Raw genomic sequence first — 26,234 nt, 5'->3', positions numbered from 1 at the left:
AAATGCTTATTTGCAGTGCTAGGTCACCCAGTTTAAAATACACCAAAGAAATGACATATTTCTAAAGAATGCTAAGAAAATTATGATCAAGGATAGATTGATGGATTTCAATGACAAATAAATAACAAAAAAAATCACATTAGCGTGCATTCATTTATATTCAAAGTGTTTTTTTTAGTTTCTGTGATGTTTGGTTCTTAGACAGGTTTCACTGTTAATGTTTCCAAATCATTTCTGACGCTTGTATCTTCTTCTCACTTAGGATTTTCTGGAAGACATTTTCAATTGTTTGTTTGCTCTCCCCACTATGGAGACCCGATATTTACCAAAATGCAAATCAAAACAAAGTAGAGATGCTGCATATGAGCTAATGACAGAGTTTGTCAAAGGTAGTGCTATTAATTACAAGTTACTTCACAGTAAGATGTTACGTCAACACACTCCTGGTCATAATGGTAAGTGTCATTTATTTCAGTATCTCAGTTGTTTTTTTTGGGGGGGGGGTTTAATTCAGTGCATCTTTGTAAAGCTATGTCCCATATTACTGACTACATGTATATGAGTACTATTCTTTGTTTACTTTATTCGGCAGGAAAGCACCCTCATTATCCGTGGAATTACTGGCCTCATGATGATGGCAGAGCTTCTTGTGGTTTTGTTGGTCTAACTAATCTAGGTGCTACATGCTACATGGCATCCTGTGTACAACAGTTATTCATGATGTCTGAGGCCAGGGATTCAGTTCTCAGTGCTAAGGTTTGTATACTTGTCGTATGTTGTAGTTATGAGCGAAATTGCAATGAATCTTTTGATAAAAATGCCAGCCCAACTAACGCTTGGATTTTGAAGCAACAGATGTTGATCTTAGTATTCGATTGATAATACTGGACTGACAACTTACATATTGGTAGACCATTTAAACATGTGTATCCATCTGGAGGAGAGAGATCATCTGCACGTGTATGATACCAAATTATTTTTGTATTTCTCAGATTTCAGGACAAGATGTAAAGCATGTTGGTATATTACGAGAGCTGCAGAAAATGTTTGCATATTTACAGGAGAGTGAGCACAAAGCTTACAATCCCAGGAGTTTTTGTAAAGTCTATGTGATGGATAAGCAGCCGCTGAATACAGGGGAGCAGAAAGATATGACTGAGTTCTTCACTGATCTTATCAGTAAAATGGAAGAAATGTCACCAGATTTAGTAAGTTGTATCCAATAATGCATTTAATGGTTTTATTACTCATGTAACAATTCTGATTCCAGTATGTAAGAACGTAATTCACATGTATTTGATAGTGATCCTAGAGAAAGTAATGTCTCTAGATTTATGGGTTAACTTTGATGTCTAGTGACTGGACAATGAATTATTGATGTTACTATGACATGTTTGTCATAATTACAGATCAAATAACCACCCCTTTTCAAAATTAGAGATCAAAACATCAAGCAATGTTGTTGAGAAAAGTGATTGCAGTTATAGTTGTGAATAAAATAGCTAGACCATTTTATATTGATCGGCCATACTAACTTATACATCAATTTGTCTCTGTGATTTATTCATTTTCATGATTTGGTCTGATTTATTTGACATTCACCTTGTATTAATTTTTGCTCTGATGTTGTTAATTGCAGAAAGATGTTGTAAGAAGTCTTTTCCATGGAGTAATCACCAATAATGTTGTATCATTAGTAAGTTTTCATACCACTATAACCAATATGCATCTCATACAGCAATGCTAGCAAAGAGATTTTCAGAGCCAAATGTAATATGGATTGTCAATCAGAAAATTTCACAATAAAATAATTTATTACTATACTGTCATATAATTATACTACTAATAGTATGGCATAATTGTCATACACTTTATACTTGTGGGTTTAGCTTCTAAGAGCTTCCTGTATGCGAGTTGACAGGACCTCGGTTTCATATAAGTCACTCATTCCCTGCCTAGCAAAAAATCCCAGGGACACTGTCACTGATAAAAGGTTTTGTCAATTTCCAAGTTTACGGTGTGTTCATATAATGTGTACAAGAACAGATGCACATACTTTTATATACAGTGTCTTGTTCCTAATCTACTGTGTCCTTTTTTAAATGTTCTATTTAATAAGCAGTTTATGTTCATTTGCTAGGACTGTCCTCATGTCAGCCGCACATTGGAAGAATTTTACACTGTCAGATGTCAGGTTGCAGATATGAAGAATCTCTGTGTAAGTTGTAGAATAAGGCTCATTTTTTGCTCTGCTGTCGACGAAGTAGAGCATAGCTTATTATAGTATTACTGATTGTCCATCGCCGTTGTCAACTTTACATTTTTGACTTCTTCTTAAAAACCACAAACTGTATAGCTGTGAAACTTTCTAGGAAGGTACCTTGGGTGGTTCTCTCTCAAATTTGTTCATTTCGTGTGGATATGTTCAATTGTCTTATTTATAGTGAATATTTTTGTCATTTTCGGTCAAAAATGCTATTTTTGACTTCTTCTTGAAAACCGCTAGCCCGAATGCTTCGATACTTGGTATGTAGTTACCTTAGGTGGGTCTCTCTGAGATTTGTTCATTTCGTGATGATATCTTCATTTCTCTAATTTTGATGAATATTTTTGTCATTTTTGGTAAAAAAATTATATTTTCGACTTATCCTTGAAAACTGCTAGTCTGGTTGCTTTGATATTGTATATGTAGGTATATCAGGTGGACCTCTGTCAGATTTGTTGATTTTGTGACAATATCTTCAATTCTCTAATTTTGGTGAATATTTTTGTCATTTTGGGTAAAAAATTATGTTTTCGACTTCTCCTTGAAAAGTGCTTGTCCACTTTCTTGGATATTGTATATGTAGGTATATCAGGTGGACCTCTGTCAGATTTGTTGATTTTGTGACAATATCTTCGATTCTCTAATTTTGATGAATATTTTTGTCATTTTTGGTCAAAAAACGTTATTTTTCAACTTCTTGAAAACTGCTAATTAAGTTTAAATTGCTTCTTAGTCATTGCTTTCAGAGCATGCATCCCAAACAGCGGAGCTATATCAGCCAACAGGCTGCTAGTTCACTACAATTTATCCATGTTGATCAATGAGTATTTAAACACAAAGTGTGCATCTATCCACTTTTCAACATACAGGGCAATTCAATCATAACATCTAACTTTCAGCTACTTAGCATGCTGGCAACAATCATCTTATACATGTGTATCTAAATTGTGCCAATTTATTTGGCTTTAGTTGCGTACTTAAATTCATTTTTAGAAGGAGTTGAAATTATTTATGAAAATGATACTCACTATAGAAACTATCAGTTTTTTTATGAATGGCAAAGCCAGCTTGCGCATAGTTTCTCTCGTATTGCATTGTATATATGCAATGAGGAGTTAGCATTCAAAAATGAGAATCTTTACTAAGGTCTATTCCAAAGTGAAATCAATTATATAATTTTCTTTAGGAATCTTTGGATGAAGTCACTGTGAAGGATACACTGGAAGGGGACAACATGTACACGTGTTCACAATGTGGAAAGAAAGTTAGAGCTGAAAAAAGGTTTGTTCTTCATTGAAAAATCTGCATTTTTTTAGTACAATGACAACCACAAGCATGTCCACTGCTCAGCTGGTATCTAGTTTTCAACTTTTAATTACTTTCCACTACATTGTATGTGTTAGAATTGAAATTTGTGGTTTTTGACTCCCGTGTGTGAAGCACAAAAAGGGAGTCTTTGCAGTTAGTGTGTCTGTCTGTCTGTCTGTGTGTCTGTGTGTGTGTCTGTGTGTCTGTCTGTCTGTCTGTCTGTGTGTCTGTGTGTCTGTCTGTCTGTCTGTCTGTCTGTCTGTCTGTGTGTGTCCCATCGATATCTCAAGAACCAATGTTCGGATATCAATGAAACTTGGTATATAGCTTGTCTGGGGCAATGCGCAGATTTGATTAGTTTTTGGTTGACATCCATGCATATTAATGAGCTCATCTGCATAATGTGTGAATTTTAAGCTATTTCAGTTATATCTCAAGAAACATTAAAACGATTTTTATGTAACTTGGTAAGAATGTTACTAATGATTGGCTGCTGCAATTCATTGTTGTATTTTACATTTTAATTAAAATTTAGCATTTTTTATGTATTTTTTGATGCCCAATTGCATGAATACAACTAATAGGAATCAGTGAGTGGACTAATTTGCATAATGATGCGCATGCGTATTCTATTTTTTATGACCAGCAATTTATGATGGCGTCAGCCATTTTGTTATTTCCAGTGTGTTGTACAAAAATGAAGCAAGCGCTTGGGAGATGAAATGTATCAGTTTACATTATGAAAAGGTCTAAGAAATTACATGTATGATTTAATATTATCGTATAAGTAAATAAATAAGTAATTGAACAAATGTATAACCTCAATGACTGTGAAACGAATTACTGTGCAAGCTAGTTTACATTCACGTGTGGTGTACAATTACATTCAAGCCACGGAACATTGAACCCTGTGTGAGCCCAGTAAAGAAAATAATGAATGTGAGATTCATCATCGCCAAAACCATGGTAGTGTTGAAGATATGAAAATGGTTGGTAGGTTCGATTTCATGGTAAAATGTTGTGTAAATTCGTTGTACTTGTGAATCCTGATTTATCACCGTATTATTGAACGCGAGAACAAATATGGTGACCTCCAGCATCAATGTAGTTGTATCAAGTCGCTGCCGTAAGGAGATATTTCCTTTGTATCGCTTACCAACATTGTATTGTACTTCTTTCTTTTATTTTCTTTTATACATTTGGAAACTTGCATGGTGCACTTTCGCCCCCACCTTCCCCGAATTACGAAGCTATCAAGTCGATTAGTAGGTATAGGAAGTCTATGTGTGTTGATGACTACTGCATTGTGTAAGGGCTTCTCGTACGTAAAATGGAGCACATTTCCAGTAAAAATATTTATTTACACAGAGCTGACAAAATTCGCCTACATGTGTAAATATATGTTGGGATTTGGAGAAAAAAACTTGTAAAACATACCGAATTTACAGTGACAGGAGTGATCAATTTTGGTGCCGATTTTTGGTGGGCTGATCAGCATGTCGGATTATTTCTGAGAACGTTCTTCGTGTGGGAAATCACAAAATCATTAGCACTAAGTAAGCTGGTTTACCTTATTTTTGTGTCAGAGTACTCTGTACAAATGACATGAATCGACATGCGATGATTACCAAAACAATTTGACAATCGGTGTCTCATTTGTTCACCGCCCCTCAACACGATGATTTGTTATGACGGCGATTTGTTATGAGGGGTATTTTTCATCTGAAATTACGAATTCATTGGCTCTAATATATCCTAGTTTACTTTTGTTGTTTCATCCGATTATTCGGTACATTGATTTTACCTAGCAAAGGAAACAATTGGTGTCTGGCTTTGTTATATTTACACTATTGCAACACCTTATGTGGGCCCCCAGCGTAAGCCTCGTGTTTCACTATTTTTTTCATTGAATATTACACGGCACGATATCCCTCAAATCGGAAGGCACATTTATTGCTCGAGTTACTGTTCCTATTAAGTTAAGCCATGAAGCAAAAAAGAAAATATGATATACCATGCTTCATGTATAGACCGTGATGTTGGCATTAACTACTGGATGCACAGTGGAAACCACTGGGGCAACGCCACGCTGACTGGCATCTCCTGCCTGGTAAACAAAAAAACATGCGAGACGGGCTGCAGGGTTTTAAGCCATCGTAGATGTTTTCGAAACGAAAATTAGCGATAAGGTTTTGTTTCAAGCCACTTAAAATGTCCTGTGTGTATTTTTGGTTGGTACTCATTGCGTGCGACGTGCCCCAGATAGTGTAAATTTATACGCAGTAACAAATGAGACGCGTTGGGAATTACTTTGAATTTTGTACCGAGAAGTACGTCTGCCGTAAATTATTAATATTTGTTATGGTACTGAGCTGTATGATGGTTGTAATTTTACCATGTCGATTTTCGGGATATACGAACCAATCGAAAAGATTGTGATGCCTTCCTTATTAATATACGTAACTGAAAATAAATAAATATAATATTTATTGACACACATATTGATATTAAGATAGTGGTTTGAATTTTAGATATTTAGATTGTGATTGTTTGTCAGAAATTTACATAGTTGTTCTTGCTACTTTACGTTTTCTGTGTTAACTGAATTCCTAAAATATTTTTAAATGCCTTATAAGTTTATTTTGGGCATTTATTTGTTTACTATTTTCGTTGCATTTCATTTCCCCCAACGTTTTATGAATTATTTCAGTTTTCTTTTTATTGTTTCAATTTTGTGTAGAATTTTTTTTATGCATATTTTTAAGTAGGCTTATTGTAGGAAAAGATATCTATGTGTGTAGATGACTACTGGTGGCTCCTTATTTAATATATTATTCATAATTTGTTTATCATTTTCAAATATTCCCGAATATTACATCATGATCCCTATTCCCTCAGAACACAGGAGTTCTTTCTAAGCTTTCTTTGATATTTATTTGAATTTGCAAGTGTCTCGCAAAGATCCTGTTCTTAATGCGCATCAGTTGAACATATTCTTTACCCAATAGGATCACTGAATTGAGAAGACGATTTGAAAGGTTTGATTGCATGAAATGAGTGAAATTATTAACGTTTACATGTAATATATGCTTTTTGTTCAATTTAGGGCGTGTTTCAAGACATTACCTCGTATCCTGTCTTTCAACACCATGAGATATACATTTAATATGGTCACAATGATGAAAGAGAAAGTCAATACACATTTTTCATTTCCATTTAAACTTGATATGTATGGTTACACAGAAGAAGCTTTGATGTCTGACAACAAAGGTAGGTGATGTTCATCCCAATTCCATATTGATAAATTGCAGACGAATATATGGATGGTATTTGATTGAAACGCATACATGACAACTGACAAATCATGGCACTTTTGTTCATAATTTTCAGTAAATTCATGAAAAACATTAAGTTATTAAAATAAATTTACATCAAAATGTAGAACTCTTTTTGATAATGGCAGTTTTCTGTTTTACTAATATTGGAAACTAACTGGACAAGGTAATATAACCTTTCATATATCTTTCTTTCCACACACAGTCCATGATGAAGATGAGAAGAAATCCGAGAGCAGTACTAAATATTTGTATAATTTAATTGGTGTGACTGTACACACTGGAACGGCTGATGGAGGTCATTACTATAGTTTTATTAGAGATCGTATCCACAGAAAAGAAGGCAAACAAGATAAATGGTTTATGTTTAATGATGCAGAGGTCAAATCCTTTGACTCTACACAGATTGCATCAGAGTGTTTTGGTGGTGAAATGACTGTAAGTTTAAGATATGACAATATATTCTGACTGTTTTTTGAGTAAATGACAAACAGTGTGTGTCTCATAATGCCACTGATTTTGTAGATTTTGAGTCAAAATCAAGTTGGATCAGCTTGTTGACTGTTGGTACTTAGTGAAAAGGTCTCTAAGAAAAAAAATAAAGATTATACACATGTATGTGACTGTAATACTGTACTACTATAAAGACTCATTATACCAATTTGTGTTTTTCTGATGCATCAATGATGCTCCAGGGAATTAGCACAATTACAAATACTGTGGAATACTTTTTTTCGCTGCAATTAATTTTCGCTGAAAAGGCTTTTTGGGCGTTTTATATGGAATTTATTTTCACTGATATTTGATGAGTTTAATGTGAAATATAGTAAAAAAAGTATATTCGCTGGATTTTATTTTCACGGAATCATCCCTTCAGCGAAAATAAATTCCAAGCAAAAATAAAGTATTCTACAGTAGTTGCATCACCAAATGAAATGTGTGTCTGTATTAAATGCAGTAAGGATAGTCATTGTAGTACATCTTTTCATACCTTGATAGGCTTTATGTTTTACAGTGATACCCGATAATCTCCTTACCACCATTGCAATATCTACAGATTTATTTTAAAACCATGTGTGTTCTAGTTATTTTTTTTTCATGAGAATATTTATCCGCTTTTGCAGACGAAGACGTACGATTCTGTCACCGATAAGTTCATGGACTTCTCGTTTGAGAAGGTGAGTTAAAATTGTTGAAAGTGAATCTCATAATGATTACTCAGTGATTTTCAACTAATAACCATCTGTCTGTGGCTATATGTTTGTGTTTTACAGACACATAGTGCATATATGTTATTTTATGAGCGTTGTGAACCTGATGAAGCAGCTAAGAATAAACCACTCCCAAAGTTTGAACTATCCAAAGAACTAGCTGAGGTATGAATGTCATAGTTTTTATAATGTTTCTGTAATGATGATCTTGTTTAATTGCTTCTTTTGAATGACCCGTAAAGAGCATTGACAAATGAATCACTTCAATTCAAGAAGTCACCTTGGACATGCACATGTCAAGTGCATTTGTAACAGGTCATTTAATTGGCTAATCTCAAACTTTAAACAGAGCTTTAGGATCCCTTGACTCAATAATGAGGATTCTAGAATTTAATTCTCACGATGTACACGATGTAATTCTATTTGCATATGCGTAACCTACCTAGCAACCAGTGAGGGTAGGACAGAATATAAAAAGTCAAAGAACAATATACATGCAACCCCAGAAGAAGTCGGCAGCATTTGTAAGAGATAGTTTTTAAAGATAGCAGAGTGAGTTAGTGTGGGTGGGTACAAAAGAGGACTTCTAGAAGCACTATATAAGCAGTAGAGAAAGGTGGATTACCAGTTAAAAAAGTTGATTTTTAGGCAGAATAGAGGCTGCCTGATACGAGTTAGTTGAAAGATGATGGCACTTTATTTTGGGAGGATTTTTCACGTTGCGAGTTGGAAACACATGATTGGTGTACTGCAACTGCATTTTGAACATTCAAAATCTGTCCTACCTTCCGGTTTGTTGACCGCGGGTCACGCAATATGCGCAAACGCACAAATAGTTTGGGAATCTGGAATTGTTCGATAATATTGTGTTACAATATAATTTTTGAATATTTACAGTGGATTTGGAAAGATAACATGCAGTTTCAACAAGACAAGAACATATTTGACCATGCCTATGTTAATCTCATGTGGAGTATGTGTAGTTTTATACCTACAACACTGCCAGAACCAAAGATAGTGCAATTGATGGCTGCTCAGGTAAGGTTAAAAACCATACAAATAAAGTAGAACCCGTCTACTATCTCCATGCTATTATAGCAAATTCGGGCCAATGTATGATTTAGTAATTCATATGAATGGGCTATTTGAATTTGAAGTAAAAATACCCCTTGTTTTATACTAATAGACCATTTTCTGTTCACTGCGAGAATCACGCGTTATGCGTGAAATCAGACGTAAAAAACAAGACAAACAAAGGTCATAGCGTCGTAGTGGCGTCAAACATCGCGTGAGATTCGACAAACGCGAAAATATTTTGGGGGACATTTCCATGTCAATAATGTGCTGTACACAATTGATGATGGGCAATTTTGATTAAGTGAGGATATTCGAATGCAATATTCCTCTGTCAAAGATCGGCCGGTCGATGTGAGCTACGAAATAAAAAAAATTCGAGTTCAAAATCAAATCGTTTGATTTTTGCGGCAGACGTTCGACGCGTGTCTTTCATGCATCTCGCGAGATCTCGCAGTTGTACAGTAAATCACCTATTGTACTGTGAGACTAATGACCTAAACTCTTTAGAATTTACATAGAAATATTGTGTTTAATAACGTTAAGTAATGGAGTTGATAAACACTGCTGAGCTCAAAATGTTTTTAACGCAAGTCTCAGAAGTATTTGCGCAGCAAGTTAGTCAACTCTGCTCACTAATTTGACATTCCTTTTAGTTTTGTCCTACAATTTGAATATTGCCTTTCATTCTGTCATCATCAAATGCTAGTAGTATCTAAAAACAATATTTTAAATAACTTGTTACCGGGGTTCATCATATGAATTCGTTAACCACGCTATATGCATTAAATTTTACCACACCCAATGTGATACTGGCATTCCTCAGCGAGTTTATCAGTGCAGTTAGTTTACAGTCACATGTTGATCATATCGCTGCTCTTGATATGGGGAAAAGGGATTTCACTGACTTATGCTTCATTTCAGCTGAGTACAACATTTGTATTGGAGACACTAATACATGCCAAAGAGAAACCTACAATGTTACAGTGGATAGAATTGATGACTAAGCATTTCAACACCTGTTCAGCAGCATGCGAGGTACAATTAGTTTTTCTATAGATGAATGACAACAAAAATTGACATTGGTACTCAAATGGGTTATAAATGTTGCATAATAGTTTGAGTCTATGAATAAACCTATCATCTTATCGAGCAAGTTTAAGATGTAGCAGGTTACTTGCATGAGATGTAATGGTCTCTAAAACGTACAAAAAATATCATGCTGTCTTGTTAAAGATATTGAAGAATTTATGAAACTTAAATAATACTAGACCTATTAGTTGTGAATAGTGTTTGTTTCTAATAATGTTGCTTCACTTCATGTCATTCAGACAGGCTAATAAATTTTAAAAACACCTAAAATGGTGACATTTATAACTGTTTTGGCATTAAAATATCTACCTCAGAACATCATAGGGATTCACAACATAACACAGAGTATCACAGCAAAGTAATGCAGTTGTTGTTGAAAATGAAAACATCTGTACATGTTGTCCTCGTTTGTTTTCTTTTATGTGTTGCATCGCATTCATTGATTACGCCAATTTTACTTCTATTATGTGCGGATGGAAACATTTTTGCTCAATTCAAATGTTGTATGTAGAAAACTGAGAAACAGAATACTGTATTTGCTCCATTAGAAGTGTACATGTAGCTTCAGATATGTACATTACAGTGTGTTTCTAATAGAGCAAATACAGTATTTAAAAAAAGCTATAAGCTTCTGTTTGTAAAATAATCTTCATTTTGTGCTTTCAGTGGTTTTTGGATTTCATGGCTAGAGATGACTGTTGGCCGATGCAGATTCTGATCAAGTGTCCAAATCAAATAGTGAGACAGGTAATGTCTTTAATGTCTTGTTTAATGATCCTCTGTATATTGTTAGCATCAGTATTCTATCTGTGCTTCACCATTCACTGATATTGTGTATTTGTTTTCAGATGTTTCAACGTTTATGTGTACATGTTATACAGCAACTTCGTGACAGACATTCCCCTTTATATTTACATCCTATGCTGGAAGAGTGAGTACTAATAACTGTACCTAAAACTTTATTTACTCAGCATTAGATGTTTTCAACACAATAACATGATTCAGTTTATCAATACATATTCTTGAATGAATTTCTTTGACATTAAAATCATGAGTGTTATAACATTTACAGTAACCTTTATGTATTATCATGCTTCACTTAAATGTAATCATTACTTATACTGTATCATTGAACACTACATTAGCTAAAGTAACTATAAATATGATCTATTTAGCCAAACTGTCAAAAGCATGGGATAATCATATTACTGATTGTCTGTTGTTAGTCCCTGTTCGGACGAAGTCTGAAAACGGGGACTTATAATTCGGTCTCCGTCTGTCTGTGCGTCCCTTCGTCCGTCCGGAGTCGTATCTCAGAATCCCTTGGACCGATTCTGTTCATTCTTTGCACGTGCCTAGTACTTTATGTGGGACATATGCACATGCAGTGGTTTAGCGATTTGATTCAAAATGGCCGACTGGCAGCCATCTTGTTTTTTGAAAATGTTGTATTTTAGACATGCTTTGTCAGTTTTCATTCAAACTTGGTACATACAGTACAGTTCTCGCGGAAGCTTTGGCTTCACTTCAGCTTCACTTCAGCTTCAGCATCGCATCATTATGGCATTGTTATGGCTTCAGCATTGCTTCAATGTCGCGACATTAAAAAGTTAGGCGGTTATCGCTTCGCTTCATTGTGGCCTCATTATGTCGACAATGTGGCATCAGCATCGCTTCATCAAACAAAGAAGTACAGAACTCATTTCGCCCAACCTCTCGCTCGCTTCCGCTTTTCAATCGCTCGCTTTTGCGACCGCTTGTTGAATTTCCGCTTTATTTTCGACTGTGCAAAAATTCGGACTACTAACAATTTTCTGGTTTTCATATATCACGGTTACTAGTTTAGTAACCGTGCATAGATGTTAAACAACCGTCAAAAGTTCAAATACTTTTTGTTTTAACTAACTAACTATCTATAATTATATGCACGCAATCTGACCCTTTGACCTAGATTTGGCTGGGATTGACTATTTTATTTTAAACAATATTCTGACGTGACGCACTGCTACAAAATGTATTTCAACAGAAGTACGACATGGTTGTCCGGGTTTCTTTTCCTGACTGTGTTGAGTTTACGATTTGTATAATTATTGTTATTTCCCCCAAGGAGAACACAAGCCGAAGGATCATGAAGCTAAATAGAAGTCCCACGCATGGACTGAGTGAAAGAAAATATTTCTAAGACTAAAATAAAACCTAATATCTCTTTGTGTATTTGTCAATTTTGCATATATTTGTTGTGACAGTATGTTCGTAAATATCTGGAAAAATCTCGTCTTTCGTTAATAATTTCATTTGTTTGAAATGTCTACCGACCGTGTCCCAATAATTTGTTTGGAATATCGATCCCCGTTGGTTTCTCCAAACGGTCCCGACGTCCATTATTCAACACAATCAGCATTTATTTATCGTAATTCATGGGGATCATGTCCCCGTAATTTGCGGGCTGTAAAACCAAATAATTAAACATGTACTATTTATTATATGTTTTTTTTTTTTACCTCGTGAAACTACAACACAGCGTAGAGTTGTCGCGGTGAAACAGTCGCCTTGAAATCGATGGAACTTCAATTATCCATTTCTCGCCTTGAAATAAAATTAAAAAAAATTCGAAGAGCATCGGGGGATATATTATTAACCAGTCTTACCAATCGCTAGCTTTATTTTATTCAAATCCATAAAATTCACGAGTTTTTCGACATTTGTTGGCAACTTCCGCGCTAAAAATGGTTGAAAATGTGGGTGTGGTTCACTCGCAAAGTCCCGTTGATAATACGGACAAATATGGTTCTGTGACCCAGGTCGTGCTCCGATCAGGTGACTTTCAGCAAATCAATGATGTTGTAACAAAGCATATTTGACGCTAATTGAAGGGTCGTTGTACCATCCAATCTCCGGTGTCGATTCACTGTGCTGTGACAGGCTTCACAATCATTCACTGAAAAACATCGGTATATTTTGACAAACGGCTGGGATTTGACCTCAGTTCAAAAAAAGAAAAAAGAAAAACTGGGCGGAGATACAAATCAGTTTTGTAAGTTGGGAAATAAGGTAAACCAGATTGGGGTCGATGATATTCAGTATCGAAGGACTTCCATGTGTATAATGAGTTTCAAATTGTTCATCGACTGGTCACCAAATATTTACGGCTACAACTAAATGAACACTTTTTTTCTGAAGCCCAATAAATTATTTCTGCACGTCAAGTGCTATTCGATTTTTTACCAGGCCTGTGGCTCGTTTTTATTTGAAAATATTTTTTGTGAGAATACTTTTAAAGTATGTATAGATCGAGCTCAGGTCACTGATCGTGGCTTAATTTTGAAAATTGGATGTAACATTTTACCAGACCGACGCCACCACAACCATCCAATCATAGTTGGAAATGTACGCACTTGTTTTGGAACTTTGTATCAAGATGGCAGGCGACAACGCCAGGCGGCGTTCGCGTGTTTTGCATGTATTAGTAGTCCGGGCATCTGATCGGACTTGGCTAAAACTAAACGAAACACAGAAAAATACCACCAAAATAAGGAATCTGAATTTGTTCTCTTACCAGCAAATAAAATGAACGAAAATAAGGTAATTTTATAACAAGAACAGTTTCATTTCGTATAGCAAATTGTGTTGTCCCCGAACGACGATTGCATCGTGCGATTTAAATTTATCACGATTTTCCTTGCAGTCAATATGACGCTCGTCACCTTGCAGATTGCAATGTACTTCACATAGTTTTTGGTACCCAATACTTGCTACATTAAATAATTAAACAAGATATCTTTTTAAAATGTCATTTTACTCTTGTTCATATTATTTTATTCCCCTTACCGCTTTGAATTTCAAATCGATTACATATTGAACTTTTGTACATGTGTTTTTTTTCTCTACTGCCTTTCCATGTGAAAATAATGAGGTCAGGCTCATGTCACAATACTTTGAAGCTGATGCCATGTTGATGCCATGAGACTGCGAAGCTGAGGCCACGATGATGCCACAAAATAAGAGAGGCGAACACAGCTTCAATTTTCAATGACGCGAAGCTGATGCCACAACGATGCGATGGTGAGGCGACAATGAAGCCATGCGTATGCGACAATGATGCCACAAAAGCCAAAGCTTCCGCGAGAACTGTACTGTAGATTATACATGTTAGGATACATGTCCGTGATGATTTATTTCACAATTGGATCAAAGGTGGCCGACTGGCAGCCATCTTGTTTTTTGAAAATGTTGTATTTTGGACATGCTTTGTCAGTTTTCATTCAAATTTAGTACATAGATCATACATGTTAGAATACATGTCCCCGACCGTCCGTGAGTTCCTGAGTCTGTCCGTCCGACCGTTCGTGTGTCCGTCTGTCTGTGCATCAGTCTGTCCAACGTCATATTTCAGAATCCTGTGGACCAATTCTGTTCATTCTTTGCATGTGCCTAGTACCTTATGTGGGACATATGCACATGCAGTGGCTTAGCGATTCAATTCAAAATGGCCAACTGGCAGCTATCTTGTTTTTTGAAAATGTTGTATTTTGGACATGCTTTGTCAGTTGTCATTCAAACTTGGTACATGGATTATACATGTTAGGATACATGACCATGACTATTTATTTCACAATTGGATCAAAGATGGCCGACTGGCAGCCATCTTGTTTTTGTTTTTTTATGCGGTAGCTTGGACGTGCTCTGTCAGGTTTCATTCAAATTTGGCACATACATGTACTTTATACATGTTAGGATGCATGTCCATGACAATTTGTTTCAAAATCTGGTCAAGGATGGCCGATTGACAGCCATCTGACTTTTTGGCCTTACTACTATATTTCCACAATTTATGTACTTTTTTCATTCGTATTTGGCACATACATCATACATATCAGTGTGTTTCATAATCAGATCAAAGATGGCCGAATAACGGCTGTTTTAAATTTATTTTGGCCATATTACTATGACAAGAAACACGTGTTTTGATGTAAATAAACAGTCTGTTGTATACGCCACTTGGAACTCAAGTTTCAAGGACATGCTCGCTACAACCCCTCCGCTTTAATATGACGAGCACAAAGAGAAATTACAGGGAATGTGTCATTTTCAATGACTTGTTTTTTACATAACTTTTTCACAAAGTCAGATAGCTTTGAAATTCATATTTTAATCATACCCTGGGTGGGTGCCTCTCAGATTTATTCATTTTGTGATGATATTTTCGATTCTGTATTTTCATTAGGACATGAATATTTTGGATAGGCTCCATCCATGGCTTAAAAAAACAAGAAACAAATGCTGTGATAGTGCAACATCTGAAAATAAAATGAAGGAAGGTGTCATTGGTCATGTCAGTGGTTAAATTTCTGTATCACGATAACGATAAAACTAGACATACCAAATTGTATTAGCATAGCATTTTCTATTTTTGGAGGGATTTATTAATTTCATGTATTTTGACAATTTTCAGTGATGAAGATGTCGAGATAGCAGCAGAAGAAATTGAGAATTATTCATGTGTTTCCAGATTTATCAAGAGACTTTTATCAATTGTAAGTTTTCTAATCTTAACCCTTTGAGTTGCCATAATTTTGGTGAATCATTTTGCACATATTTATGTATTTTTCTAATTTGCTGAAGGTCTTGATTGACTTTTTTTAAGTAATCTGGAAACAATTGTGCAGATTTTGACTTGTAAAAAGTGATAAATATAGATATTGATGCTTGAACTACATGGCTATATGAAGAACATGAGAAAATAATTAAGTTATGTAAATCAGTTTCTGTATTGCTGCATAATATATTTGATTGACTCGAGAAGGAATGCTACACATGCAACCGTAGTCATGTCTAGCAAACGTTCAGTAATGTTTTTAATATCCTAATAATTATTATTAATTTCAGATTGAACATGGTGCTAAACCACATATTAAACACCTTACAGAATATTTTTCATTATTGTATAATTTTGCCAGAATGGGAAAACTTGAGGTGAGAATCCTATTAATTATTCTGTATTTATTCATAGAAGACGCTAGCTATCTCATTCACAACAAATATCATTAATGATTGTGATAAAAAAAACTCGTATTCTTAATGACTGAACCAAACATTTAAGTCTCACTTCATCACTGGATAAAAATTCTTTGTTTATTTATACATAATTTGAACATAAAGAGAAGACTGAGGGCCTGTTGTATGCTGTGGGTTTGGTTGCAATGAGGAATTTGATGTCTTGTGTTCAGCAGTGAGATTGAGTTCTATGTTGTGATTGGTACAATCTTTGTGATTGATAACAATATATTCAGTTGATTGGCAATCAATGTGTTCACTCATTGATAGCGATGTATTCATTTGTGGGATTGGTTGCCATGTGTTCAAGTAATTTGATTTTTTTCTATGTAATCATTTATCTATTACCATGTTTTCAATCTTGTTGCCATGTATTTATTCAGTGATTGCCATGTGTCCAGTTATTGATTCCAGTGTGTTCACTTCACGTGATTGGTTGTTATGTGTCCATTTATTGATTCCAGTGTGTTCACTTCACGTGATTGGTTGTTATGTGTCCATTTATTGATTCCAGTGTGTTCACTTCACGTGATTGGTTGTTATGTGTCCATTTATTGACATTGATTGCTAATGTAGATTTCATTAACATGATCATTTCTCCACAGAGTGACTTCCTGTTATCAATAGAAGCAATTACAATTATGGCTAACTTTTATCTTGGATCCAAAGCTCCAGATTATGTGAGTATCGTCTTGATGTTGATTTTTATTAAGTCATTCTTCTTCCAAGATGCTTCTTTTAAAAAAAAGTGTTGTTAATTTGATCAAAATAAATGTTGTCCCCTCTGCAAGTTTATGCTCTTACAATCCTGATCTATCTACCACCATTGTTTATCATTTTTACTTGCATTGTGTGGATTATTTTAACATCTACTGGAATACTGAATGCTTGCAAACTATCTGTTGTAACTCTGTTATCTCTGTAATAAATGTACTTTGATTGGGCTGCCATTCAAAGATTGTTCAGAGGATTAATACTTCAACCAACTCAGGATGGCAGGATGTTTGATAACTTTGCTTTTATTACAGGTTGAAGTGGTTTCAGATGATGATCCCGATGAGGATGACGAAGAAGAGGATGTTGTTTCCTTGACTGAGGAGAAATACAGACCAGCATCACTAGAGAAAATGATAACATTGATAGCTATGTTAGTAGAATCCTCACGAGTTGATAGAAGATTAACTCTAGCACAGAGTGATCTGGCTGTTCTGACAGGGGGAAAGGTATTTTGTTTTTGAAATCCATTCTTGAAGTGTTTTCAAAAACAAGGTCAGCAAAAACAATTGAGTACACATTGATGTACACAAAAAATTTGTTATTTTATTAGCAACTCTTATCAGACCATATCTCAGTCAAGGTTTCAATGTAGATCATGTTATTAAAATTACTTCAAATTACTTGGCTGCAATTGCCAGTTAATATGGGGATCATTATAAACTGACTGACATCTGAATTCAGACTACCTACCAGTACCATTGTAATCCTGACGATACATGTTTCGCAAAATTTAGACTCAATATTTTCTTATTTTACAGTCTTTTCCATTTCTGTTTCAACAAATCCGTGATGGCATTAATATCAGACACACATGTAATCTGATCTTCAGTCTATGTAGACACAATCAACGGCTAGCTGAACAGGTAAGCTGGTAAATATAACAATGTGGTTGCAGGTTGTTATTGTCATCCATTGTGGTGACCTTCATTCTCGTGTTTAGCTACATTTTGAAGTCTTTCATATCTGGCCTTGGAAAAGTTTCATATGGGAAATATATAAAAATGTTTGTTCATTATTAAGTAATATTTTATTTTTCAGATTGTTAGAATGATATTTCTATCCATTGGGAAAACCAATCCAGAGGTAAGACTGACATACATTAATCTGAGATAACATATGAGACTATTTAAACTCCCCTAAAAAGTTTTTCATGAGATTTATGCTTTATTTCATCTTCAAATGGCATGCTGTAATATTTGTTTAATAGCGAAACATCATGAATGTAACTATATTTATCTAAAATTAAATTGCTTGAGAAAAGAACACCTACAAATGAACACTGTTGTATGTACACACAATCCAGTCTCTAATAGACAATTTTCTGTTCACTGCAAGATCTTGTGTATTGTGTCAAATTTGCGGACCGAATCTGCCCGCAAAAATCAGCTAATTTGATTTTAAACTTTTTTTTTATAGTTCAATATTAAAATTACTATTTTTCAGAGAGGAAAGTGGCATTGAGATATCTTTACTTAATCAAAATTGACCATTATCAAATGTGTATAGCTTATTTATTAAGCAGAGAAATACCTGCACAACAATTCCGTGTGTGTGTTGAATCCCGTGCAATGTTTTGACACCACTGCAGCATTATGACATATGTTCTGTTTTTACATTCAACTTTACATATAACGTGGGATCTTGGAGTGAATGATAAAATCACCAATTCCAGTATGAGAAGTACAGTAATAGAACATGTATTGAATTAATTTATTTTTAAGGCTGCCCAACCCTTCTTCAAGCTATTATCCATGTTAGTTGAGCTGGTTGGTGGAGGACCACCAGGGATGCCTCCATTTACAACATTGATATTACACAATATATGGGAGGTAAGTCATCTTAATTCAAAGCTTCTAGGCTTCTGATGCAGCATTCAAGATTTTCAACGAACTTATGGTCACTTAACAAATTATTATCATGTGTATTTCTCAATCAATCATCTGTTGAAAAAAATTATTGCTGTGTTTGAAATGGATTGACCATGCATGCATGCAATAAACAGAGATACAGCACATACTGACACTTTAAACTATAAAGGTCATGGTGTTTCACATGGATGTGTTTGTTTACATGATATTTGGCGACTCATCAATTTATTTTGCGGGAGACAAATTTTCAAAAATTTAAATTTTGTAACTGAAACTTTCATTTTGGCTTCAAATTTTATTTCAAGAAAGCCCTTAAATTATCAAATCAGTAAAATTGAATGTCGTTTTCACACCTACTAGTTGTCCTAGTGTACTGAGACATCTTTGTTTATTTGTTGCTTACAGGTTGCTGAATGCAGTCCACAGCAGTGTTTAGAATGGTTAGCAGCACAGACACCACGTAATAGAATAGCTCACTCATATGTATTACAAAATATTGAGTCTTGGGTGGAACCTTTCCTGATATCACATAATAATCCAAGGGTTAGAAACTGTAAGTATTCACGTAACATTCATGCATGTGACATACTGGAATTATTGGACAGTATTCCTATCATGACAAGATGACGGAAGTTTTATGACATACATTGTAACTGACCCGTGTCTTGTATAATACAGTTGGTGAATATCACTGAAATAGTGTGATGAGAAGGTATATGAGTCAACACATTGACAGTAAGCATTGCCTGGTTTACTAATCCCATTTATCTCTGTCCTATTATTTTCAGCTGCTGCATTTCTCCTGGTGTCTCTGGTTCCCGATAATCACTTCAGACAAGCTTTCAGATCAGCCAGGAGTATTCATAGTCCACAGAAAGAACTTAGGGTGGGTATTGATTTAATATGATGTTTTTTTTCAGTTAACACATCACCTATCCGTTGAGGCTTGCAGAAGGTGATGTGTGAACTTGAAGAAAAAATCTAGTATTTTTGTCATTTGTGACAAATGCAACTCAGTGATTAAGTTTATTGTCTGTCAGCAAAGTTAAATTGATGGTGGATCGATAATTTCCAAGAATTAATACACTGCATTACATCTCATGATGGTCTTGCTTTGGGCATCAGTTGTGAAAGAAAATATTTTTCCTGGGCTTCTTGTCCCAACTACAAGAAAACACATACTTTAGTGTATATAGCATTAACATCTACCTTATTGTATATCTTTTGCTGTTTTAGATGAGTCCAGATGCTTTATCAGTTTTACATCAAATTTACAGTTTACTTCTAAGACTTTTATGTCGAGCAAGGCTCTATGTTGGTAAGTATATGAATCATTAGATCCATACAAGCATGGTGGTGACAAACAATATATTCCGGGGTGGTTTACTGCATATATTAGCCTTATGTCATCATGTGGATGTGTATTTACAGCAGGCAGATTGGTACGGAGAGTTAGCAAACTCCCCTACAAACATTGCAATATAGCAAGGGACTTTTTTATTGGCACTATCAAATGACCTAATGTAACAATCTCCCTTCCCCTGGTGCCACTTTATTTCGAACTAATAAACTTTTGTCTTGGTATGCACTATGGCTTAGTTGTTGTCTGTTTTTATTTTAACATTATTGTGACTACAAAGAAAGTTGAAATTATTCATATGAATCTTTTTTGCACTTAATTCAACCATCTGGGGGAAGTTAATGGGGTTATTGGAATACTGATAAGAACACTGTAATCACACAAGGAATTTACTTGTTGTGTGTAAGTCAAGGGAATAATAAGAATTTTTAATTTGTTTGATATTAAAAAGTATTTGGTAATTTCAATAGTGTTAGTCTACTGGATCACTTTGTTAGACATTGATTGTCTTGTCCGTCATGTAATTTGTCTGTTTTCATGGATTGTCTTATGAATGTTTTATATTGTAGACTCCAATGTTCATGGTACTGGCAAGTTGGTTTCATATTTTGCATTGCTTAGCTACTGTCTATTAAGTAGAACAGAGAAACTAATGGTGAGTTATCTGTCTGTCAGCAAAACCATATTATATCTTCCACACAGTCGTTCAAAATATTTATCATATATTGTTATATGATTATAAATAAATTATGAGTTGCTTTGTTGTACAATAATAATATTTGATAAAATTTCATATATTATTTTCTAATCGTTTCTAGTTCTCGCCATACTTCAGTGATCTTTGGGAATTGTTTCAACCCAAATTATCTGAACCTGCCATATCCACCAACCATAATAAACAGGTAAATATGAAACATGTATTTATTAAACTTGTGTTATTATCCATAATAATATCAATGAGGCTATCCTGCGTATTGACAATGCTATTGATTTTGATTTTCTAGATGTTATGATGTTAGAAGAAAACAAGAATGTATTGTTAAAAAGCCAATGACCTGTGTTTGAAATTACTTTATGCCTGTCGAGCTAATAAAAATTAAAACGTTTTTTCATTGTCTATTTCAATGAAAATTTAGAAAATGCTATTTTAATACTGGTAAATAAAATAATTGGATAAAATTTTGAAGGCTGCTACAAAAATCATGAAAAAATTTAAAATAGAGAATTTAAATAATCTATTATTGTATTGCTTACTTAGATTTGGAATAATTTTTAATGCAGGGCTGTTAATTTCTTGGCTGGTCAAATTTTAAACTTACTTGCCCTGCCTGGTGTCTGGTACACAATTTTGAGAAACGCGATTCGCATAAGACCACTAACCTACTAAAAAAAATGTGATATTTTAAACACATTTAATATGATACATCTGACTGCAGCTGTTTATGTTTTTCAGGCACTGCTGTTGTTCTGGTACAATGTGTGCTGTGATTGTCCAGAGAACGTCAAGTTAATAGTAGATAATGTCTCTGTTACAAAAAACATAGCATTCAACTATATCTTGTAAGTAGGTCTATTCTAAAAAATTGATGCTTTTATCAATGGTAAATAAACGCTTCATTCATTAAAAACTTGTTGGCGACAGTCTGAAAGTGCTCCATGGGGGTAAATGATGTGTAATAATTTACCAATGGTTGAATCTTTATTTCAAAGCATATTTTTTGGATTCTTCAATGAGTTCTCTCAACTGTACTATACCCCCCCCCCTATATTGCGAAATATGTCAACGTTCTTGTGTAATATTTTATACAGAGCTGATCATGATGATCAAGAAGTAATACTATTTAATCGGGTGATGTTACCAGCTTACTATGGTTTATTACGACTGTGTTGTCAGCAGTCTCCGTCATTTACAAGGCAGTTAGCTGGACACCAAAACCTACAATGGGCTTTCAAGAACTTAACACCTTATGCTAGTCAATATGCAACGGTTAGTTTAATGTCTTTTTGTGTTCTTCAGATTATTACATTATTAAAGTACCTGTCAGATATATTCAGAAATGGGTTTCTTTCTGTGTATTTATGCTTGAAATAGACACATCGATTTGTATTTTTTGTCTTGTTGACCTTAGTGGCCACTTGTTAGTCTGTCTAAAAACAGCACATAATTGTATATAATCTTGGACTACATCTGTCAATGACTTCTTGAAATGATTTTCTTTTCATAGGCTGTGGATGAGCTGTTTTGTCTGATGAAGCTGTTTGTTACCAAGAGACCTGGCATGAGTGACCAAGAATTGAGAGAAATAAGCAATTTTAAACGTGCAACTTTGTTATGTTACTTAGAATGTCTAGAGCGCAATTCATGCTGGACAACTCTGATTAGGTATACTCAAATAAATTAAATATTTGCGTTTTTATCTATTAGTTTATGGTCCTTCTATGATCCTTGTGTGTGTAACACAAAACATCAGACTATGTGGCCTGCAGAATTTTACCGTTTGACTAACTCTGTTTAAAGTTAGTACAAAAACCGCACATATAATTTGAGAATATGTGATTTATCTAATCCAGTTTGAACCAATGTTGGCCTGTTTATCAGACAGGTGCAAATTTCAATAAAATAAAAAAATCAATAAAATTTTGTGTGAACATCACACTGTTGGCATACTGATGTCTTTTTAAGGTGTCAAAGACACTAAATAAAAGACATGGACTATGTATTGACAATCTGTTCATTTTGCAGTGCATTCCGGATTCTAATTGATGATAACAATGACAGATATTGTGTAATTTGCAACCAAGGTTTGAGCAGACTTGCAGATGTGAGTACAAGTCTCTCATTTTCATAACTTGTGATATTCAAACTACTGTGTAATTATGACTATTAAGTTTTCAACAAGTTGTGTGTGAGCTACCAAACTAGGAGGATTTCAATGTCTGTGATTGCTCTGTGGTGTATTTCTGTGCATATAATTTGAACATTGAATGCCAAAAATAAAAAATCAATATATTTGGCACAATATATATCCAGAGTCTTGTAAACACTGTATTTCTCTGTTTTAACTTTTCAGGCATTCAGTACTTTACATATGATGTACCATGAAGCCACAGCTTGCCATGTGCTGGGAGATTTAATAGAATTAATTGCAATAACCTATTCAGTGTTTAAATGTGGTAAATTTTACTCTGATCACAAAGGTTGGTATACCAGTAATTCATAATTTATGTATTTCAGAACAATGTATCCATGAACTTTTATGCATGAATTATATAAATATATAACATAAATACAATACAAAAAAGTTAAAATCAACAAAAGAAAATAATAAATAAACCACAAAACGTGGATCTTTTTGCAGTGCCACCTGTACCTTATTTAAGCTTTTGAAATATAATATACAGCTCTTCTGTTATGAGAGTGACAGGAGTAGGTCAGATAGATAACAACATTGACTTTTCTGAAGTATCGGTTTGTCTTTTATGTGGGGTTGGCCTGCCAAGAGCAGATCTGGCAACTTAGACATCACATCTTTCAAGACCATATTGAATTCTGAATCTTGTGTTTATAATTCATCGAAGAATACAGTCAACCTTGTTGTCTTGGAGATTTCATGATTTCAAAAGAATTGTGTATACAAGCAAAATAGTGTGCATTTTTCCATTTATATCCTACCTATAGCGGAGAATTTAAATAAGCAATAAGTTTTAAAAAGGTTTTTCATTTCTGGGGAATTACTTCATTATATTATTGGCTTGATTCAGAAATTAAAGTGGCATTAGGTACTTGGAAGGAAAGAATGGACTTTGCCAGGAAATTATTACTGTTATTGAATCCATACAACCCAGAAGAGCTTCGGCATGAGTGCTATGGTGAGTGGCAACCTTTTTTTGAACTAAATTGTCAATATTTAATCTTGTCTATGTAGAACACCAATGTAATTGTTCACTTCATAGAGGTTCTCAGTTTATAACTGCTTTTAATTGTAGAAAACCATAATGTATTCCATCTATAACAGTTCAACAGTTGAACTTTCCAAGTCTTCATTCTTGATTACATTCTGATGTTTGTTTCATATCTTATTTCTGTTCTTTGATTGTTATTCTGATTTCATCATTTAGAACTGCTCAAAGAGATTGTGATGTACTATCCCAAAGAGTGCATTCAACATCTTATACCAATCATCCATCATTCTCACATGTCTTTCAAGAAGTCCCCAGTTACTGGTGAGTAGGAATAACAGTTAAATTATTGTAGACACGACCACATGATTTTCTCAATTTGCAATTGAGCGAATTAACCATTCCAAACACTAGCATAGTTGATTGATATGATATGAATTACATAAATGACTTGTGAACATTGGTTATATCATTTGTGTGTTTTGTTGTAGATTTCATTGCTAGTTGACTTCATTAAATTATATTTATATTTACAGCCTCTGGCCCATATTTTCCACGCCGTGTTCAGCATTCAATGTTAAACAAAGCAAATATCAGACCACCATGCCCAGAACTACAGATGTGTCTTCATCATAATCATATTGAAATAGCATTGGTAAGCTTTAATTAATTGATGGCAAAATGCTTCAACACACACTCATGGATTGCTCTCTCGTTGCCAGATTGCAAGAAATTATACAGTCTGCACCAAAACAACACTACTGTTCGTTTTCACTGGCTCGTAGAGGTCAATGTTCCACATTAATTCTCATAACTGATCGGTCATAAATACACTAATTTAGGTGCAATTTTTCAAACATTTCAATCTCTGTAAAAAAAAACGAAAAAAAAAACGTGTATTTTCCACCAAAATCAATAGCAAAAAATAGTACTACAACATTGATAAATGTTGATGTATGAGATTGATATATGATATATAACATTGATATATGATCTGCATTCGCTAATCATAGCAGATATTGTACTGTTCAAGAGTTTGTGTATGACCAAAAACAATAGTTCATGATAAATTTTAAATTGAGCAAGTTATTTGCTTGTGAAACGCAACATGAGCAACTTGCATTACTGTGATTATTTGCTACTGAGCAATGCATACTATACTTTTTGTATTATTTTTTATTAAAACCAATGCATATTACTTTTTTTTTTTGTGATGTCTATTTTCGAACCAAATTAAAGCCTTTCACTTTTTCCTGAACCCTAAAAAGAATGATGCCTGACTACGGTAACCTCTCGTACCCCGGTAGCTTTTGTCTACAAAATAGATACTTTACAAATCTTCTGGTTTCCACAAGAGATTTTGATCAAAGTTTTATAATATTAAAGAGAATCTGTTTGGCACAAAATAATCATTGGACTCGGAGGAAATTGAAGAAAAATTGAAAATACCAACTCGAATAATGATTGAACTGATTTCAAGTTCAACATTTTTAAGAGTTTTTTGAATAATGTGTGTTAAAAATTACTTTGGCATCATAAGGTGTTATGATATGATTTTCAATTCTCTCTTCCCAGGGTAATGATGATGTGTATGATCAGTGTCTCAATGAATTCTTCCTTCCATATCATTCATTTATTGATTTGTTCTGCCGTACATCTGTTAACGTGAATTGTATGACGGAACCAGTTATACATCTAAGTGAGTAAATCATTTCTCTCATTATCTATAACCTCTGTAGTTGGAAACCTACAGTACAGTTCTCGCGGAAGCTTTGGCTTCACTTCAGCATCGCATCATTATGGCATTGTTATGGCTTCAGCATCGCATCAATGTCGCGACATTAAAAAGTTAGGCGATTATCGCTTCGCTTCATTGTGGCCTCATTATGGTGACAATGTGGCATCAGCATCGCTTCATCAAACACAGAAGTACAGAACTCATTTTGCCCAACCTCTCGCCCGCTTCCGCTTTTCAAATCGCTCGCTTTT

At 34.4% G+C, this 26,234-nt stretch overlaps 1 protein-coding gene across 1 annotated transcript in view; it reads left to right on the top strand.

The window, feature by feature from the left end:
* The window catches only part of LOC102802213 (ubiquitin carboxyl-terminal hydrolase 34-like), an 81,715-nt gene that overhangs the window by 42,652 nt on the left and 12,829 nt on the right, over positions 1–26,234 (top strand). The window contains exons 39-73 of the mRNA XM_085492011.1: positions 263–455; positions 593–756; positions 993–1,208; positions 1,640–1,696; positions 2,141–2,218; positions 3,453–3,547; positions 6,681–6,844; positions 7,115–7,347; positions 8,034–8,087; positions 8,184–8,285; positions 9,018–9,158; positions 10,119–10,232; positions 10,953–11,033; positions 11,135–11,217; positions 15,739–15,820; positions 16,173–16,259; positions 16,946–17,020; positions 17,369–17,563; positions 17,876–17,980; positions 18,156–18,200; positions 18,839–18,946; positions 19,391–19,538; positions 19,774–19,871; positions 20,222–20,303; positions 20,915–21,000; positions 21,164–21,247; positions 21,799–21,905; positions 22,155–22,332; positions 22,571–22,728; positions 23,089–23,167; positions 23,417–23,543; positions 24,108–24,215; positions 24,465–24,569; positions 24,782–24,900; positions 25,821–25,944. Of these exons, the coding sequence (XP_085348137.1) occupies positions 263–455; positions 593–756; positions 993–1,208; positions 1,640–1,696; positions 2,141–2,218; positions 3,453–3,547; positions 6,681–6,844; positions 7,115–7,347; positions 8,034–8,087; positions 8,184–8,285; positions 9,018–9,158; positions 10,119–10,232; positions 10,953–11,033; positions 11,135–11,217; positions 15,739–15,820; positions 16,173–16,259; positions 16,946–17,020; positions 17,369–17,563; positions 17,876–17,980; positions 18,156–18,200; positions 18,839–18,946; positions 19,391–19,538; positions 19,774–19,871; positions 20,222–20,303; positions 20,915–21,000; positions 21,164–21,247; positions 21,799–21,905; positions 22,155–22,332; positions 22,571–22,728; positions 23,089–23,167; positions 23,417–23,543; positions 24,108–24,215; positions 24,465–24,569; positions 24,782–24,900; positions 25,821–25,944 (4,075 nt within the window). The remainder of the gene's footprint in view (positions 1–262; positions 456–592; positions 757–992; positions 1,209–1,639; positions 1,697–2,140; positions 2,219–3,452; positions 3,548–6,680; positions 6,845–7,114; positions 7,348–8,033; positions 8,088–8,183; positions 8,286–9,017; positions 9,159–10,118; positions 10,233–10,952; positions 11,034–11,134; positions 11,218–15,738; positions 15,821–16,172; positions 16,260–16,945; positions 17,021–17,368; positions 17,564–17,875; positions 17,981–18,155; positions 18,201–18,838; positions 18,947–19,390; positions 19,539–19,773; positions 19,872–20,221; positions 20,304–20,914; positions 21,001–21,163; positions 21,248–21,798; positions 21,906–22,154; positions 22,333–22,570; positions 22,729–23,088; positions 23,168–23,416; positions 23,544–24,107; positions 24,216–24,464; positions 24,570–24,781; positions 24,901–25,820; positions 25,945–26,234) is intronic.

The sequence above is a fragment of the Saccoglossus kowalevskii genome, chromosome 2, assembly GCF_978046115.1.
Source record: "Saccoglossus kowalevskii chromosome 2, keSacKowa6.1, whole genome shotgun sequence".
NCBI classification, from domain to species: domain Eukaryota; kingdom Metazoa; phylum Hemichordata; class Enteropneusta; family Harrimaniidae; genus Saccoglossus; species Saccoglossus kowalevskii.
This window is presented reverse-complemented; position numbering and strand designations above follow the sequence as displayed.